Source organism: Anopheles arabiensis, chromosome 3 (assembly GCF_016920715.1).
Source record: "Anopheles arabiensis isolate DONGOLA chromosome 3, AaraD3, whole genome shotgun sequence".
Lineage (NCBI taxonomy): Eukaryota > Metazoa > Arthropoda > Insecta > Diptera > Culicidae > Anopheles > Anopheles arabiensis.
This window is the reverse complement of record NC_053518.1, coordinates 81585552-81604360: the sequence shown is the minus strand read 5'-3', so window position 1 is coordinate 81604360 and position 18809 is coordinate 81585552. Positions and strand designations below refer to the sequence as shown.

The following is an 18809-nucleotide window of genomic DNA, read 5'->3' as shown; positions in this document are numbered from 1 at the left end:
TTTTGGGGCGATGGCGATGTCGTGAAGGAAAATGTGAAAATTGGAAAGAAAAATTCGATTGCAGGCACGAGTTGTGTTTGCCGATCTGTCTGTGGTTATAGTGGGGGCGCCGGGACAGACGGAGACACGCGTTCTGGACGTGTTTGATGAGTTTGCCACCGGCCTGATGCTGCTCGTAGTGTTTGTGTTAGAGGAGAGAAGAACTTTTCCCAGCTTTCGGTATTTATTAATCCATTTACTGGGTGTTGCATCCGCAGGGATCGATCTGGTGACAATTTGGAAATGTTGAAAATTGCTGCTGCAGTTTAATGTTTTTGAGTGGAGCGGGGAGCGAAACAAACATTGAAAATTGTTTGCGAGATTCATCATTCCAAGCTGACATTCCTGTTCAGCTCTGGAGGTTCAGAAGTAATGGTTGTCTCTACGGAGCAGAGTGCAATAATATGCGTCTTTGTCATGCTACATTGTACTTTCTGATGTCCACTTATTTGCGCCACTCCTTAGAGACTAGATGTTACGATTATATTACAATACAAGGTGGGGGACAATGACCATAAGATCATTTTTTAGAGGAATCATTTAACGCTGAAGAGCTACATAGTTCATGCTGCTGCAACTGATAGGCTGTTTGCCACTTCGTCGATTACAATAAGTTTTTTTGTTGTATATCTCAGTCTATTCGACAACACAATTCTAAGGCATTCTAGAGGGTGCTGCTTTGAACAACGGAAGCGATCGTCTGGTTAGCTTCCGTTGAAAACGATCCGCATGCTCTGGATGAAGCATAACTAAACTGTGGGCAAATTTTACAGAAATAGCTCATTTGGCCTCGATGTAGGGCTTGCAAATCAGTGCCAAGATACTTCTTTAATCAACGAGTAAATAAAAAGGGCGGATCTCAAGCTCATCTAAACGTACAAATCAATGCAGAACCCCTAATGGACCAGTAACGAATCATAAAACTTTACCGCGATTGGACCTTATTTGGACCTGAAAATGGTCTGGAACTCTTCCCTGTCATTGAAGTTGTCTCCAAGCCATACCGCTCCTGGATCTGATCACAAACTCATATCACTCTAGTAGCTGAATATGCACCAATACCGATTCAGGAAGTGATTCTCAATCGATGGTTGAACTGATTCCTAATGCATACCAGACATCGAAATGATTCGGGACTCATACCAAATTGATCTTAATCCCGCATCTAAACCCATGCCGGTACTGGAATGATCTGAAATCCCCATGTCTCCAGGTGCTGATATAAAACCAACTTAGGCATTAGAATTAATCCCGAACCAGAATTCCAATCTTCGGACTGATTATGATCCCATAAAAGTCATCTTTTATGAGCTGAGCCGAAACTTCACGTTTTTTAAATAAGCCCTGAGCCCCAACTGGTCCTGGAACTGGAACTGATTATTCACTCATAGTGATCCTGAACTTATACTCTCAAACCGATCGTGCAAACTGACCCTGACATACCGGTCCTGGAACTGTTCCTGAACCCATACTCTGGAACTAGAAGATTCTCGAATTTATTTCTGCTTTATTCTGATTCAAGAAAGTTACCTGTACCTGGTACCTGGTATCAGTTGAAGAACGAAACCTGTCGTGGTCCAAGAACAGATACAGGTGTCCCCCGAGATACGACTGTATTTGGGACCGAAAATGTGTCCCAAAGGAAGGTGTAAGTCGAAATAGTCGTATGCAGTGTTGTTAACTGTTGACATTTTTCATGACAGTCACCGTAAACAGCCGGTCAAAATAATTTTTGGCTGATGACATTCAATGCTTCCACGACACGACTGTCATTAAACGAAATTCATTCGTGTTGCTACCGTCAAGGCTGATGCAATGACATGAAATGTAAACAATGTAGTCTGAATGTCATTTGACATTTTTTGAACAACACAAATCGATACGATCGGAGGATTATGAAGTGTATCATCGCTGAATATGGGGATTCTAGTGAAATAGCAAAAACTAGTGAAATGAAAGCCTTTGCACCGCACGCTCTGTTGTAGTTTGACATGAATACGGCCGTTTGCAATACGACACAGTTCACGATTCATACAAGTTGGCGAATGTCAAATGAATGTATCTTGAAAATGTCTTCATGTCAAATGACATTTTTTGACGGGAATGTCAAATGACAGAGAGAGATGGGAATGGGAAGCTTCAAATCGAATGAATGTTTACAATTTTATGTCGATGAACGTCACCGTTCGCAACACTGGTCGTATGTCGAATATCTGTGAATATAAAGTTTATAACTGAAATTGAACAGTCGGAATCTATGAAATTGTGTACTTTATTTAAAGTAATGTACTATAATGTATTAATTTTTCTCCAAAAGCCGTTTACATAATATAGATATTCAAGACCGGGGAGTTGTGGAATCTTTGGAAATGTGTGTATAACGGTTATCAGCCTAGAAATTCAAAAAATACATTAATTTCTTCTCAATGACAACTTTTAACTGTCAAAATCAAAATCGTCGTATCTGCGAATCGTCGTAACTCGAGGAGGTCGTAACTCGGGGGACGCCTGTACTCCGATTTTCTAACTGAACCTGCTACTGGTGAACGAATCATTCCTTGCAGCAGTTGTTTTAAGGCACAAATTTAGCAATCATAGTAATTAGCAGATAACAAGGACCGCTTACTAAAATTAGTATGGATTTGAATACTTGTGTGACATGATTTTATTTGAAGAATGCATCTCAGTTGAGATTTGGAAACATTCGTAAACACTTTTTTTTATTTTTTAAAAACGCTCCAATATCAAATTCAAAGAAGCGACCCCTGCAATTCCGCTTCTGTCATCGTGCAGTGTTGCCAACGGGTCACTCAGAAAAGTGTGTCATCAAAGTTCACTTTGTTCGTGCGCGTCGGTGAAAAAGTTGCGTAATCATTACATTCGTCGCCAAGTTCTGGAAGTGTACGGTCGTGCTCATATTGTCGTGTGCTTGTAGTTGGTTAGTATAATGGCCGAAAACCAGATAGAATCGCATTTGCGGGAAGATTCCATCGAGAAAGCGGTTGAAGAAACGTTCCTAGGTTGGAGTACGGAGGAGTTAATTCGACGCACGAACGGGTTAAACAACGAGATCAAAGCGTTGAAGGATTTGCTTGTGTCTCCTGTCATGGATCTGAAAACGTTGACCGGGAAGGTAAAAACGAACGCCGAGCATATCAAGCTGCACAAACGTTTGCCCCATCTGGTGGCGACCGTCATGGAGGTGCTCGACATGGATCCGCTCGTGGAGGAGAAGGAGCAGGAGGACGCGATGCTGCTGCAGGATTCGCAGCGGAAGTGTAAAAGCGCGATCATCAAAACCTCCACCCGGCAAACGTTTTTCCTGCCCATGATTGGGCTCGTCGAACCGGAAGCGCTGAAGCCGGGAGATTTGGTTGGGCTGAACAAGGACGCGTACCTAATTATGGACAAGCTGCCGCCGGAGCTCGATCCGCGGGTGAAGGCGATGGAGGTGATCGAGCGGCCCACGGAGCAGTACATCGATATCGGTGGACTGGACACCCAGATAGCGGAGCTGATGGAAGCGATCGTGCTGCCGCTGACGCACAAGGCAAAGTTCGAGCGTATCGGCATTCAGCCACCGAAGGGCGTGCTGATGTACGGGCCACCGGGCACGGGCAAAACGTTGCTGGCCCGGGCCTGTGCCGCCCAGACGAAGGCGACCTTCATCAAGCTGGCCGGCCCGCAGCTGGTGCAGATGTTCATCGGCGATGGGGCCAAGCTGGTGCGGGATGCGTTCGCGCTGGCGAAGGAAAAAGCGCCCACCATCCTGTTCATCGACGAGCTGGACGCGATCGGTACGAAGCGGTTCGATTCGACCAAGGCCGGCGACCGGGAGGTGCAGCGCACCATGCTGGAGCTGCTGAATCAGCTGGACGGGTTCAGCTCGTCGGCCGACGTCAAGGTGATTGGGGCGACCAACCGGGTGGACATACTCGATCCAGCGATGCTACGGTCTGGGCGGCTCGATCGGAAGATTGAATTTCCCCACCCGAACGATGTGGCGCGGGCCCGCATCATGCAGATCCATTCGCGCCGGATGAACGTGAGCGGGGAGGTGAACTACGAGGAGTTGGCTCGCTCGACGGACGGTTTCAACGGTGCCCAGTGTAAGGCGGTCTGCGTGGAGGCTGGCATGATTGCGTTGCGCCGTTCGGCGGTGGAGGTTGCGCACGAAGATTTCATGGAGGCCATCCTGGAGGTGCAGGCGAAGAAGAAGGCCGCTCTGAACTACTTTGCGTAGAGTGTGTGTGTGTGTCTGTTCCGATATTGCTGCAATTTTCCTAACTTCTGCTGTTTTCCTTTTTTTTGTTTCATTTGCAGCCAGAATAATAATTGGATTCCTGTGAACTTATTTTATTAGTTATGAACTAGAAGAAACATCTGAAACCATTCGCATGTTTCGTTGCGAAAACGAATTGCGAAAATTTTGCACCGAGGGTAGGGTAAGTTTGTTTGTTTGTCATCGTCCAGTTGTTCGTTTGTTGTGTCTTACATGTGTGGATATGTATTGTTTTTGTAGTCTTAGCTTGAACATTGCGGATTAAATTTTCCCAGTATTTTATATTTTAGTGTGGTCATACGATGGAACTGTTTTTTTTGACAGGAAACCATTTTGTTTTAACAATAGTTACCTAGATTCAACGATTGCTTTAATTCATCTCAAAACTTTCCTGTTCAGTAATGCGTACAACATGTAATGTTTGGCTACCGCTTCGATTGTTCCCGCTTTGATCGAGTTTGGAGAACTGGCCGAGGGATATCCAAAGATGTGCAACCAGCTAGAGAAGAACCGCAAATGTTAAGCGTTATGCAAGCGTGCTCTAAATATCCTAAGATGGCTTTGCTCTGGTAACTAGACCCTAAACCAAGTTTTTAATGTGTCTGAAGTTGCTTGCTGCTTATGATCTTAGCATGACCCTCTCGCTCACGTAATATTCGTTGCTTGCCAAACCATTATAAAGTCCCAATTGATAGTCCTTCGATTTTTGGGACACGCACCGTCTTCTGTCTCACCATAAGATTGGGACATTTCTGTATTTTAAACTTCAAAAAAGGACATATTGCCGGATTCTTGTGCGTATTGTGGCAATACATTGTGATATTGTTTTTGTCATTTTACCTCTACTGAAGAAGCCGTTCAATCAACTTGTTTTAAGTCGATTGGCACTACAGGTTGTATGAACAAACAATATTATTTTATTGAAATTTTCACACAAAAACATAGCATTTGGTGACAACTTCAGGTGTCATCATTCAAAAGATGTTTCCTATACATACTTTGAGCCTACTGACGTCTTTTGCCTCTTTTATTTTCTAAGACTTAAAACCTTAAGTATCCTGAAGGGTGTCTTACAGCCGTTTTAGTGCAGATAAGCGGTATTCTAGATAACTGAATGTTTATCTGACTGATATTGTGGTTTGTTCACAATGCAGCCCTGCATGATCGGGCTTATCCGAATTGATTGGATTGAAATGTCCTCGTATGATATTACATTACGATACTCTCAATATTCCGGGTACGGTATGAAGGAGGATGCATGAAAAATAATGTAAAAAATAAAAATCCTATTTTTTCTGTCCACAAAAGACAATCTTAATAACTTGATTGGTTCAACCACGAATAAATGTAAGCGGAAATAGAACTATCTACCCTTTCCCTCGCGTCATCTTGATGTCTTTATTGCGTAATCCAACACCACTGGGCATTGCCACGTGCTGTTGTAGCATTTGCAAATCAAGCAAAAAAAAGGGGGGAATACATTGAAAAAAAGTGGAAAAACTAAAATACCACCACTGCACAACCAGAAATTCGATCAGCTTTCTTATACATATTCAATCGCTTTCTTTCCCTCTCCCTCTCCCCCAGCTTTGGATACTGGAAGGAAAGCATTGGAATAGCGGTAGCAGTCGTTTCGCCGCCGGGAACACGTGTTTCTTGGTCGTAACCCTTAACCGCAGCAGCGGGACCGCACGGCAACGTATTTGGTGTGTTCACATAGGTTTTTATTGAATTTTTAATTCATGGATTTGAATTTATTGCCTTTCGCCTTACCGTTCGGATGGTGAGGGCGGCCACACTTTCTTCCAGGGACCAACAGAGGGTGAGATTGGTGTCCAGTAGGGTTGTTTCTGCTATATCCACCCTAGGACCGGAGGAATCTTCTCGTATGTTAGGAACACTGGTTACTCCCGGGCAAAGATGCGCGAGAGTGAGCCGAATTTTCTCACTTGCGTTGCGTTTTTTTCATCTTCCTTCTATGCCATTTCATCTTTGGCGTGTCATTTTACTACCTTTGCACGTTTCCGATGTCTCAATTGCTGCCACTAATTCCATCATTTTCCGCAACATATGTACGCTTTTCCTCTTTGCTTCTTTTTTCATATGGGCAGGTTAAACACGACGCCCTCTTCATTGACTTTCCATTCGACAGCAAACGCTGTGTGGGAATGGGCAACAATGTTTTGGGGGAGGAATGAATGAAGCGTCGGGAAATTGGAATAGGATGCTTGATGCGGCAACATGTTCGTTCCTGCACCATTATACGACCCTCTACGACACTTCGGATATTGGATGTGTGTGTGTTTTTTTTTCTTCCGTCGGGTTCGTCCCTCTTTTACATCCCACCAGCAGCCACCACCGGGGAAGATGCTTTGGATGTTATGATTTTTGTAAGTTTTTATTGCACCTTCATAAATTACTTTCCGTCTTTAATGCCCGGGCGTTACCTTTATTTCGACCCGTCCATTTCGATTCTTCGTACCTTCACGGCTCGTGGACTTTCGTGTGCCCGCGCGTACGCCATCATAAACTGCTGGGGTTGGTGTTCCTGGTGAGAAAAAAGTACAGGAAAATTCGGCTAAGACTTCTCCGCTCATGATGATGTTCATCGCGGTCCAGAAAAGTAACCGGGTGGCAAAAGACGGTGGCGTTAGTAAATCTCTCGTTACTTATGTTTTACGTGTTTAGACGTCGTTTTTAGCGACCAGGAAGAAATAATCCCGAAACGTGTGTAATTTTGTCCTGCCACTTTTATGCATTCACCTTTCGAACTCTGATGTCCTTACCACTCCCCCCACGGCTGGTTGGTTGGTCCATTTTTATGACGACGAAACCGAACCAGCGATATATAATAAGCAGGTTTGCTGTGTTGGCTGCAGCGGTGAGAAAACAGGTAGTCGAAACGACGATGCCCTGTGTGTGTGATGCAAGTTGAGTTGTTGGCACGTTTTACGACACACTCGCCGTGTATGCAGCCGCTGCAGGTCGTCCGGCCGAGGAGTTATGGTGTTGCCAATTGCTGAGAAGCTGCTTTGCTAGCGAGTGAGCTCTCTTTACTAGTAGTAACACCATGTACTGCTCTGTTGGTAGCTTGGTTTTATTGGTGAGACAAGAGTGTCCCTCTCCAGAGTGTTGGTCCGGACTCTGCCGGACGAGCAACTTGTTCATATGGGTTAAGTTATTAAAAACGGAACAAAATACAACTGCATTCACGGCTTCAGAATCCTGTGCATAGCCCCGAGACAAGCACACGTACTGCCGCGGGGCGGAGGGTTGCAAGGGTGGCGTAATAGAGGGGAAATCATTCCAGGTGCCGGGGAATGGATTAGGTTCGGGTCGTAATTCCTGCCGGTGTCCACTGGGAAATGACCTGCCGGGGAGGCCCGGCTTGATGGCTAGGAAACGTATCGTTCAACGTCTGCAAATACATACCGTTAAAGAAGTGTGCAGAGTTTTACGACCGCCTTCCAACGACACACTGGATTAAGATCGGTTTGCAATAAAATAAAAAAGAAACACGATGAAGACCAGTGGAATTATCCGTTGGTTCATCTTCACTGCAGGTTCATCAAAACGGCAGCGGCGCCCATCAAACATTAGAGGGTCAGCGGTAGCGGGCCTTCGTAATGGATCCGGAAGGTTTTTTTTTTGGGAAAAAGGTGTAGTTTCAGGCTAATCACGTTAGGACCATAAACAATCCATTTAGTGTCACAATTTGCGCGTATGTGTCGCGCCGAATGGCCGGGTTTTGTATATTCAGTGCGTGTTTGCCGACATTGCAGAGTGGCAAATAAAAAAGGAAGGAACCAAGCGAACCATGCGTTCTCCTAATGGCGCATGTTTAAGGATATTGTGAGCCTGAAGCGATGTGGTGGTGGTCAATTTATGTGCCTGCAGTATTTTGATTTTAGCGATCTATTAGGACAATGATATGATGATTTGTGGGCTTGGACGTTGTAATCCCGCTTTGAGCCAGAGTTGTACTGTGCAATATGTATGGAATTTGGGTACTATTTTATTATATGACAATCAGGAATAGGAGAGTTTGAGTAGTTGAAGATACATCAAACTAATGTTGTAATGAAATTCCTGTTTATGGGATTGGTAAAGTATATGGATGTTCCTGCGAAAAGATCTGAAACCTTTTTCAAGAATATTTCTACTCATTTGTTTTAAGTTGTTCCAATGTGTGCGTTTAGGATTTAACTATCTGAAGCATAAACATGTTGAATATTGCTTTGTAGTTCTAGTTTGAAGATCTTTAATTTATACTTTTATTAGCACAAAAAAGGCCATCTTGTTTATAAATCTTGTAGTTCCAAATTTTTGGTTCTTGATGATTTCTTCAAAATATGTGAGTAACTTTGTTAAGTACAGATGTAACTTTAACGTGCCTTAAAACGAACTTAGAAATTAAATTTGATGTTCTAATTCCTCCGAGACACTATTTACTTGCTGCATTTTGGATTGTTTACTTCGTCTAAGTAGCATCATTTGCTACTCTGCCCCAAAAGGCTTTGCGCGATCCCTTAACACACACCCGACCAATCCTGATCAAAGCAATATTTGTCCACCATAAGGGAGCTTGTATGTGTATTTTTTTTTGTATTGGTCTTTTGTACCCGTCTTTTTGGGCACTTCTTATCTTAGTACCCGAAAGATATCCTCTAGCTGTGGCAGATGGAGAAATATCGACTGCATAATAAATCAGAGCAAGTGATGTGCATGCATGTGTACACGTTTATGATGCTCCCATTTCGGTGCACTCAATCCCAAAGGCAGGACATAGAGATGTATGGCAAGGAGGAGGTGGATGATGATGATGATGGCAATGTACGTAACATTTGCTTTTCTGCCGACCGAATTCTCTGGTGACCGGTCCCTTTTTGCTGGGTTTTGGTCCGTAAGGATAATGATATTGCCTTTGCGCTTGGACATGATTTGGATGTTACGTCTTTTGCGCTGTTTGACGTGACGCAAAAGCTGGGAGGTGTCTTAAGACAGAAGTCTTGATGCTTTGCTGCCTGATGTACATGTGTGTCTTAGTTTCGGGAGAAGAATTTTCATGAAAATCTTCTTAAAATTTGCCAAAAAAAGTATGTTTGCAGATTTTTTTCGTTGCGACGATGGTGCATCAACCAGTGACTCCATGTTTGAGTGCAATAATACTAATAATGTTTTCATTTTTTTTACTATTGTTGTTCATGGTTTGGTGTATGATTTACGGTCCATATGCTTGCCAGCAGCAGCACTACTTGCGTGTGTGTGTGTGTGTGTGTGTGTGTGTGTGTGCTAGTAAAGAGATCCCTTACGGGATCGTTCGACCACGCCGACGATGATGACGGCGATGAGGCATAATGATGGTGGTGAGGACGAATACGATTGCCGATGATGGGTGGGTGGGTGTGTATTTGCTGTGGTAGTCGAGCCCGTCTCCCCCGTTGGCAGTAAGATATCCAACACCGAAGCAGTAAAGCTCTGCAGTGCGACAACGTCCTAACGGCGCATCCTAAACCCTCCCCGGGCCGCTGGGGGAGAATAGGGGAGAGAGGAAAATAAAAATTCAATCAATCATAACTGGGCACATAAATCAAGGGTAGTTTCAAAGTGGTACGTGCGAATGTTGCTCGATTTGTGTGACCGGTACCGAGATGCTGAGATTGGTGGCACAATAACGGAGGAAAAAGAGCAGGGAAAAAACACAAACTCTTTTGCTGTCGAGAACAATTTAGACTCCAAACGAGATGTATTCTTCGCGATAAAGGCTGTTCAATTCACCCTGAAAATGGTGTGCCGTTAACATTAACACATCATTTGGCACAATTCTCTGCTGAATTATTCATCATGTTTGCAAGTTTTTTTCTCTCTCCTCTTTTCTATAAAGCGAGATATGTATGTACTCAACATCTCAAACTCTGTTACCAGTGTTACCCATTCCGTTTAAAATGGATTGTCCACTCCCCACTTTTCCCCAGTAGCGCTGGGAGCGGGGATGGCCATTGGAAAATAATCACCACAGTGTCATCCAATTCCCGTGAGTGCTTTCGACAAAACAATTAAACAGTTGTGAACTACCTCCCGATTTCATCGGTGTGTGCTGGCCGTGCCGTGTACGCCACCGGCAACGCAGCAACCGTTTGGAAGTTGGGATCTTTTAATGTTCCAGTTTCTAGTGGTTCTTGGGATGTGCTCCAATATGTTTTTTCCCCTCTTCTGCGATTCTTTCTGTCGCCTGGATAAAGTTAGAAGCGGGAGGTAAAACGGGAATCGAATGATCGTGTGCCCTAAGGTTCTAAAAACTGAGCTGCTGCAATGCTCTCCGGTAACGGCTCTACTGTTTCTGGCTAGTTAAGCACGGTGAATATGCACACACACACACATACAGATACAAAAAAAACCCTCACTCACTCATCGCTGGCAACGGGCCAACGTACAGTGAAAGGCTACAAAGTGGTTCATTTACGAGGCCCTGCGGTGGTTTCAAGTGACTTCCGATTTTCTTTGCGCTTGCAGCATGCACGACATGGTTTGCTCATTCCTAGTCTTCTACTGCGCTGCTCTTTACAAGTGTGACGAAGGGACGGGAATAGTAGAAAAAACGGTGAGTAAAAAGAGAAATCGCCACCGCCGTTTTGCATCGCCGGGATGGTTTATTGATGGCCAGGCAGTGGTTTTTTTTTTGGGCTACTTCGGTAGTATATGGGACATTCGAGAGTACTTTTGCACCCGGTGACAAATGCTTGACTTTTGCGGTTGAAGTCAAAGTGCATCCGACAAAGCGTGAAACGCGTTGGCAAGGGGAGATGATGGTCGGTTGGTTTGCTGAAGAAAATTAGTTGGAATTTATTGATTCACGTTAGCACGGAGGAAGCTGGATAATGAGAATTTTGGGAGACCGTTCCGTTGGCTTGGTAAGATGTTTTCTGGTTAGAAAAATTAAGAGCCCAAGAATCCTACTGCTAATGCGAAAATTCAAATAGAAACTGGTTGTACTCTGCCTTGAGTGCCAAAAATAGCGAAAAGTGTCTCGTTTCCCTTTAGCCGCGTCATTCGATTAGCAGCAACGGCAAACTGGACCGGAGGGGGGACTTCCGGACGCCTTAAAGCTGGCAAATTTATGGAACCCTGTTGCGAGAGTATCTTTTTGTAAGCTAATTTTTCTCGCTCCAATCACTGTGTTCCGCTGCCGCGGTTGTGATGTATTGTAGTGTTGGATGCGGGTTTTTTTTTGTATAAAGCGTGCTTCAAAAATCGTTCAAAGTTTTTATGTACAATCAGAAGGACGTCGTTGCGTGCGGCTTAAACGGCTCGTAAGAAGCCGGGAAGCTTATGGCAATGATTTATTAAAATGCAGTGATATAATTTAATCCGAAAACGGGCAAACGGGGCGACTAAGGTCACCAAACAGTGAGATAAAAACGCAAACGTTATGATAAACCTTTGCCTGAATTTCAACAGACCCCAGCTCTGGCATTGGTGTGCTGGCAGCGTTAAATTAAATCATTAGTTTGTGTAACCCATTCCCGAACGCAAAAAAATGCGATGAGTTTTGTACTTTTTTTTTCGTTCGTTAAAATTGTGAAATGCCTTTAGTTTGGCCTTTGGTTGCGCCTTATCCCCAAGCGCACCTGTTTCCGAACGCAACAGGAACGCACTGTTCCGTCGTTTTTCGTTTGCCTGCTCTGCCGGAACAGAATTATTTATGGCCGGATTTTTGAACAACCAGCCGGTGAGAAAATATTTACAAACACACAGACACACACACACATACTGCAGCTCTTCTTGGCTGCGCTAAAAAGCGATGCTACCTGGCACAGCCAACATTCCATTCGCTAATGTACCGTGGAAATGGTTTGATTTATAGTGGCAAATGAGTCGAATCATGGCCAAGAACCGATTGAGTTAGCGCTTCGAGACGCGAGGGAGTCGGGGGAGATTATCTTCCGCGTTTCACCTATCATTAGCAGCTGTATTTATAAAAGGGGTTTCTATTTATGATTTCAATTCTAGCTGGAGAAGGTGATACAAGTGATTTTTCCTTCAGTGTTTTTTATATGAAAATAATCTCGTTTAAATGTACAGGAAATGGAATGATGTTATTGAAAGAATTATGCTTTGCGACACGATATTTTGTGTGTCTGCGTTTCTTAAATCTGATTTTCAAAGTTCATTTGCAGTTCCTGGGGTGCAATGAAGTTATCATTCATCTTCTAAAACATATTTCTAGTTTGTTTTTATGCAATAAAAGAAGGCGGAAAACCGTTCATAAAGATAATTAAGATTACATTTAAATTGAATTATTTGTCTACATACAAACCAAAATATTGAACGTATAAATTCAAATAAATTGAAATCGGTCTAAAGAAAATCAACAACAATGAATCATTTAATAGAAGCATCATGGAGCATTGTCTCTAGACACCCCTCTTTCATCTCTTTGATAAATAGAAAAAGAGGAAAAGTTGCTTGCAATATTCTACGTTCCAGAATTTGGAACTAGGTTTTATATCATAGCTACCGGTCAAACGGAATGATTTACTTTTGAATAATTAGTCTACGTGTTAGCACTTTCTCCTTCAATGGTCGATAAACAAGTCAACCTCTGTTGAATAGAAGGTTGGTTAATACGTTTTTTCGTTTACGAACATTTTATGGCATGTAATAATTAAAATCGGAAAAAAACGAATGCCATGAAATAATTACAAAAGGAATGATCAATACCGCAGTATGTGAACTTTTTTCTGGTATTATACCTATATTTTATACCGAATAATATTGACACCGAGAGTGGATTGATTTGAATTTGATGTCTGGCTTGTGTTAAAAGGCAAATATTTCCTTCGTGTTGCCTAACCGCAGGCGCTTCATATGTTGGATATATTTCAGATTCTTAGTGGACCTTATCAAGTAAGGAAAGGTGTACTGGCCGCGAAATTATTAGCTAACAGACGATCCCAGACACGTCATCATAAGTCTTGTATAAATAGAAACAAGTAAATATGATGCCTGAAATCAGACGATTTCAAAAATCGGTTTAAGAATATTTTGAATTTGTTTATTTATTTTCATTAAAACGAATTTTACTTATCAGATTCGTTCGTCTTCCCATTTCTAATCTTAACACCAGATACTTATAAAGCTGAGAATAGTTAAAGCTGAGAAACTCTAAATGATTCGGACGGAGTCTTACAGGGGTTCAAGAAAGTTAAGATGTTTTTCAACAGCTGTCAAATGTTGTATTTACATCACAATAATGTTTCAGGTCTTCCACATGATTTTTTACACGGTGTGGTTGGTGGTGGTGTTTGTATGTGTATGGAGTGCTGAAAATCATGTTCAAGAATTGAAGAGTATTTTGATGCAAATACACCATTTGACAGCTGTTGAAAAACATCTTGACTCGGAAACCCCTGCAAGACTGGTGAATAATGATGTTGCACATTCGAAAGTGGCTTGGAAAATCCTGTAAGCCGTTACCTTCTTTGATTTCCCAAACATGAAATGAGAATTCAATGTGTGTACGTGCTATCCAGAAAGCTCATCAGTCCTTGCGAAGCGAAGAAACACAATGAGCCACCACCATCCCCAGAGTATCCTTAATCGAGCAATACTGCACATCAGTTCGATGTAATTGTTATTAATGTCACATTATGCCTGCAATGGCTACGGTTTCTGTACGCTATATGAATTTATTTGGCCCTTTTGCGGGTCAGCGGCTGGTGAATGATATGTGTGAAAGATTATCCGGTAACGAAATGCAAATTGGGCATCACTTTTGTCAACGCCACAGTGTGCTGCCTGTTTTTTTTGCTGCTTGGCACCAATAACGCACTGCCACTTCCTTGGCCCAGCAAGGACACGACTGTTGTTGGCAAGGAGAAAGAAAAAAAAGCAGTCTATTTTTTCGACCTTCTCCAGCGCAGCGAATAGACTAAGCATAATTTGGTGTTCATCCCATCCATAGAATGGGCGGGTTTTTCTCCGCCGTTTTTTTTTCTCGTTCGTATTACATCGTGCCCTTTCCCCGTTCTTGTTGGTGTTGTTGTAACACTAAGGGTAGTCCTAGCCTGTGTGTAGTAAGTGGCAGTCAAAAAGCATCTCCGGCAAGTAGTAATATGAAAAAAGTACCAAATTTTTACCACTTGCGCGCCATGAATAAAATATGAAGCGGATCGTGTGCTGTTTTTTTTTCCTCTTCTTTCCACCGCTCTGCTTCTCGACTGCGCTCGATGTTGCGTGCAAAAAAGGCGCGTTCCGCTGCGCTTACTGCTAGGGCTTGGTTTCATTTTAAATGATTTTCAATTCCGTACACATCCAATTTGTCAGCGGGACCGCAGCAGCATCAGTACAGGAATGCGAATGCTGGCCGGAACTGGCTGATTGGGCGGGACGAGGCGCACGAAAAAAAAAAAACAGAAGATTAATCGTGTTTCCGCAGCAAAGTTACGCGAGGATTTGCAAGCTCAGGCAATACACCACTAACACAACCTCCCCGTGCTCTCGAGTGGAGGCAAAATGGATCATTTTGCAGTTTATCATAACATTAGCAAAACGCAACCGAAACATGGATTTAAATGGGAAGGATACTTTGGGATATTGGTGGGTGATTTTTTGTGGGTGTAGGAAAAGCTTTTTGGGGTGATTTGAGATGATTAGGAAAGATTTGGACCGAACGCGATTTTCTATCTAAAAAATAGGGAAAAAAGAAAGCTTCCACAGCTGGCTTACCATTACAACTGGGCAACACATTTTTCTTCGTTATCTTGAGATGAAACATTTAGCGAAATCCTATCCAAATCATGTCCGATTCTAGGGAAAACTGACTTTCTTGGTACGCGGTTTACACGAAGTAACTCACTTAGCAACAGTGGACAGGGTTTGCCTTTTGCTGCCCTTTTCCTGTGGCCTGCTTGATATGGAAATGTCATTCACGGTAATGAAAATTCCCATAGCACACACAATCCCAACGCGCCAACGATTGCATACGTAAAAAGGTACGCTTTTCCCACCTGAGATTGTCTTGTCCATTCGCTTACTGCATGACACATCCCCCTGGGCGGGGGAATTTGCTAGAGTTTGTGGGAAGGAGTTTGGAGCTAAAGTTTTGTAATTAAAAGTTAAGACCAAATCCTATCCATAGAGGTGTTGGAGGGAAGCCTGCTGCTGCTCCGGCTCACTGTCGCTCGCTGAGCGTTTGCATCCGCACGGAAGGAAATAATTATTCTTCCCCAGGTGACCCGGGAGCCGAGTGCGTTAAATGGGTGACAGGTTGGTTGGACAGTTGTGCCTTTTTCCGGGTTTGATGTTGGCGTGCGCAACAGCGTGGGAATGAGGTATTAATTAACTTATCGGAATTATAACAGGAAGTCGTGCGTACTTTTGGCTCGTCATCGTGAGATTGTGTGGCGGGCTAGGACGGGCGGATCGTAATAATCTTATTGTGTTTATGTGGGGGGCATGTTATTTATTAGGATGCTCTGTCATGATGCCGGTTGCTAGGGCGTTAGGAATGTATTGAATTTCCTATTTTTATTGAATTCTGTAATTGTCGTGCTTTGTAGTCCTCATTAATATGCAGTTTTATTTATTTGTATTACTTTCTCTTATTTGTATTACTTTCTCTATTCGTCTTGTCTTTTTCTGTCGTTTGTCTTTGTTAACATATAACAGTTTCAGTACAAAAAGCGTGTTGAGAACACCTCAGAGCCGAAAAAATAGTTTGAGCTAAGGATTGACATGCTGTTTAAAAGTGTGATCCTCAATAGCCTCTGATTAAACTCAAGCTTCTTTTTTTTAAAATAATACATATCAGTGTATTGTAATTCTGCTTATCAACTATTCTCTAGCGTATCTTAATTTTTAATGTGTTTCATTCGTAATTATTTTAATTTCATTATTTTCTTTTAATTAGAAGTAGTTTATGAAAAGACTCATGATGTTTCTAACAACAATTGCCAATAGGCTTTAATTTTTTTGCAATTCTTTAATTTGTGTTCTATTGTTTCAGTAATTTCACATAAAGAGCAATTTGGATTGATAACCGATTTGTAATTATGTTAAATTATGTTATTGATTGAGTTAATAGTATAAGGTTCTTTGTTTTGAGCTGAGTTGATTAGAATGAATATTTCGCCATACGTTGTACCATTTCAATTCTGGACATGTGTTTTTTTTGCAGTTAATGGAGAATGAAGAAAGTTTGTCATCGTTTTTTGTATTTCACATTCTGTTGGTTTTTCTATCATGCGTTCTGTTAGATATGCACATTCTATGGTTAAATTTTCCAGACATGGTGACTAATTGAATATCTGGCCGATCTCGCGGTAGAGTCGTGAACTCGCACGACTTAACATCGTGCCCGTCATCGGTTCAAGCCTCAAATGGACCGTGCCCCCATACGTAGGACTGACTATCCTGCTATGGGTAAATCGATAAGTCACTGAAAGCCATGCCCACTAGTGATATAGACAGGCCTTGACCGACAACGGTTGTTGTGTTAGAGAAGAAAAGGAAGAAAAACAAATGAATATCTATGGGATTTTGTGTTTTGGATATAGTTCTGGATGTTGTTCTTTGAAGTATCTGATCGTTATTAATGATGGTAGCTGTGATTTAGGAGTCTGTAGATTTAATCCCCCTCTAGATTTGGGAAGGGCTCAAACTGATTCATGCTTACTGCTTAGTCTTCCTTTTGGTCACATGAAATTCACCTAATATAGAACCTGTTTAAAAGGGATCGGCAGAAAAGAAGGAGTAAGAAATATATTAAAAATGCAGCAAATTTGTTTTGCGATCCTTTTTGTGCAAAAAATAGAGATAAAAACATAGATCATTTTTTATAAGCTTCAGTAAAAATTCTATTCCGGATTCAATTTTGAAATTTGAACTGTTATCAAAAATGATCCAGACGCCATGTAGTCCATGAGCTCAATTTGTTAATTATTCTTGTGAAGAGGTTCAAATAAAAGTGAACAACATTGAACTATGTTGTTACCTTCAGGAATTTCTTTGATTTGATACATGCTTTGATGCGTGTTTAGAATGGCTGAATGTGATGATTTGTACGGAAAAATCTGTTAAAAATATTCTTCTTTTTCTGATTTTGAAACAACAATCTTCGGCGATCTGGATCTTCCTAAGTAACTAATAAGCTTGTGTTGTAACCGTTGTAGGGTTCCGCCGAACTGTCAGCCAAGCGCATCGCGGATAGGACAAAAATAGTTTAAATAGGGAACGAACGGCAGTTTCGGCCCTTTTCAGTAAAACGAACTCGCCGAGACAACAAGCCACAAAACGCATAAAATAAAAACTAATTTTTTGGCACCACGCCTAAGCCTAAAAAATTCGGTTTCTTTGTTAGTTTCTAACAGCTTGGCTTTTATTTCTGTGATTTGTTGGTGTACTAAGAGCAGGCTCTTCAACGTATGGGGGCTCGGTACATATAGAGCTCGAATCGATGACGGGCATTTTGTCAAGTCATGTTGTAGAATGACCAAACATCCTTGTTTGATGCTATAATTCAGCCATTTATTGTCTCTTTTAAATAAAAAAAAGTCTTTCATCTTTGGGTCTCATATTATTCTCATGTAAAATTAACCGATTTAACTATTTAAACCCTCACACCTTTCATGAAATCTTGATTTAAATCACACCAATGCCTAGTACTTAACCTTTCAATTGTTGTGCTTGAATGCATCTGAATCTTTCTCTCGCGCGCGCGCTTGAATGCCACTCATCCGTGAGGGTGTGAGATTGTAGGGAACGGCGAACTCTGCGTCGGACCATCGTCACCACTCCCTTGCAGCACTGAACAAGCCACAGACCGAGCATACGTTACCGATGGTAGTAGCGCTGGAGGGAAAATGAGATAATCAGGATACCCACCCATCCTTCCCGCTCCGTGCGCTTTCATCATCACAACGCCCCGCCGATGTCCTTTTCGGGCCGTGTGTATGTTTTCCCCCTTGTCGGTTGTGTTTTGCCGCAACGCTCAATTATGTTCCGCTTTGACGAGGCGCCCTGGCGGTGAAGGAGGAGAGAAACACGAAAAAATACTTGTCACTGCACTCATCTCACAAACCTAACCCCCCTAAACGTGTGTGCACGGGGGTCCGAGGGGAAACTAAACGAGGAAACACGGGACCTGGTTGTTGTTTGTTGTGTACTCGTGTCCCTTTCGGTAGGTGCGGGCGGGCGTGTATGCCAGCATTGTAGGGTGGTCCCTTGGTTTAATGCTCCTGGTTGGTTTTTTGGTTGCTGCCATGGATGAGTTTCGGGAAGTTGTTGCACACGCAAAACACTTGGAATGCTAACCTGAAATCCGCTTCTAGCAGGAGTGTGTGTGTGTGTGTGTGTGTGTGTGTGTTTGCACAAGCTGATGAAAAATTTATGTTTGAGAAAATAAAACCGAATAAATACGAATGGTGGAAGACGGGGAAGGTGGGATTGTAGAGGTATGGGGGAAGGTGAAACAATAAAAAGGCACGAC

The 18809-nt window shown here is 42.6% G+C and overlaps 1 protein-coding gene across 3 annotated transcripts in view; it reads left to right on the top strand.

Annotated features, from left to right (window-relative positions):
* The first annotated feature begins 2894 nt into the window (after positions 1-2894).
* Positions 2895-18809, top strand: part of LOC120900111 (26S proteasome regulatory subunit 6A-B-like) — a 70104-nt gene continuing 54189 nt past the window's right edge. Inside the window, exons 1-3 of one of the 3 annotated variants that reach the window (XM_040306716.1) lie at positions 2895-4285; positions 4363-4484; positions 5909-6033. In XM_040306716.1, coding sequence (XP_040162650.1) covers positions 2987-4282 — 1296 coding nt within the window. In that variant the 5' untranslated portion in view covers positions 2895-2986 and the 3' untranslated portion in view covers positions 4283-4285; positions 4363-4484; positions 5909-6033. Of the gene's footprint in view, positions 4290-4362; positions 4485-5908; positions 6034-18809 lie in introns of those variants that run through there. The other 2 variants (XM_040306714.1, XM_040306715.1) reach the window with 2 other exon arrangements.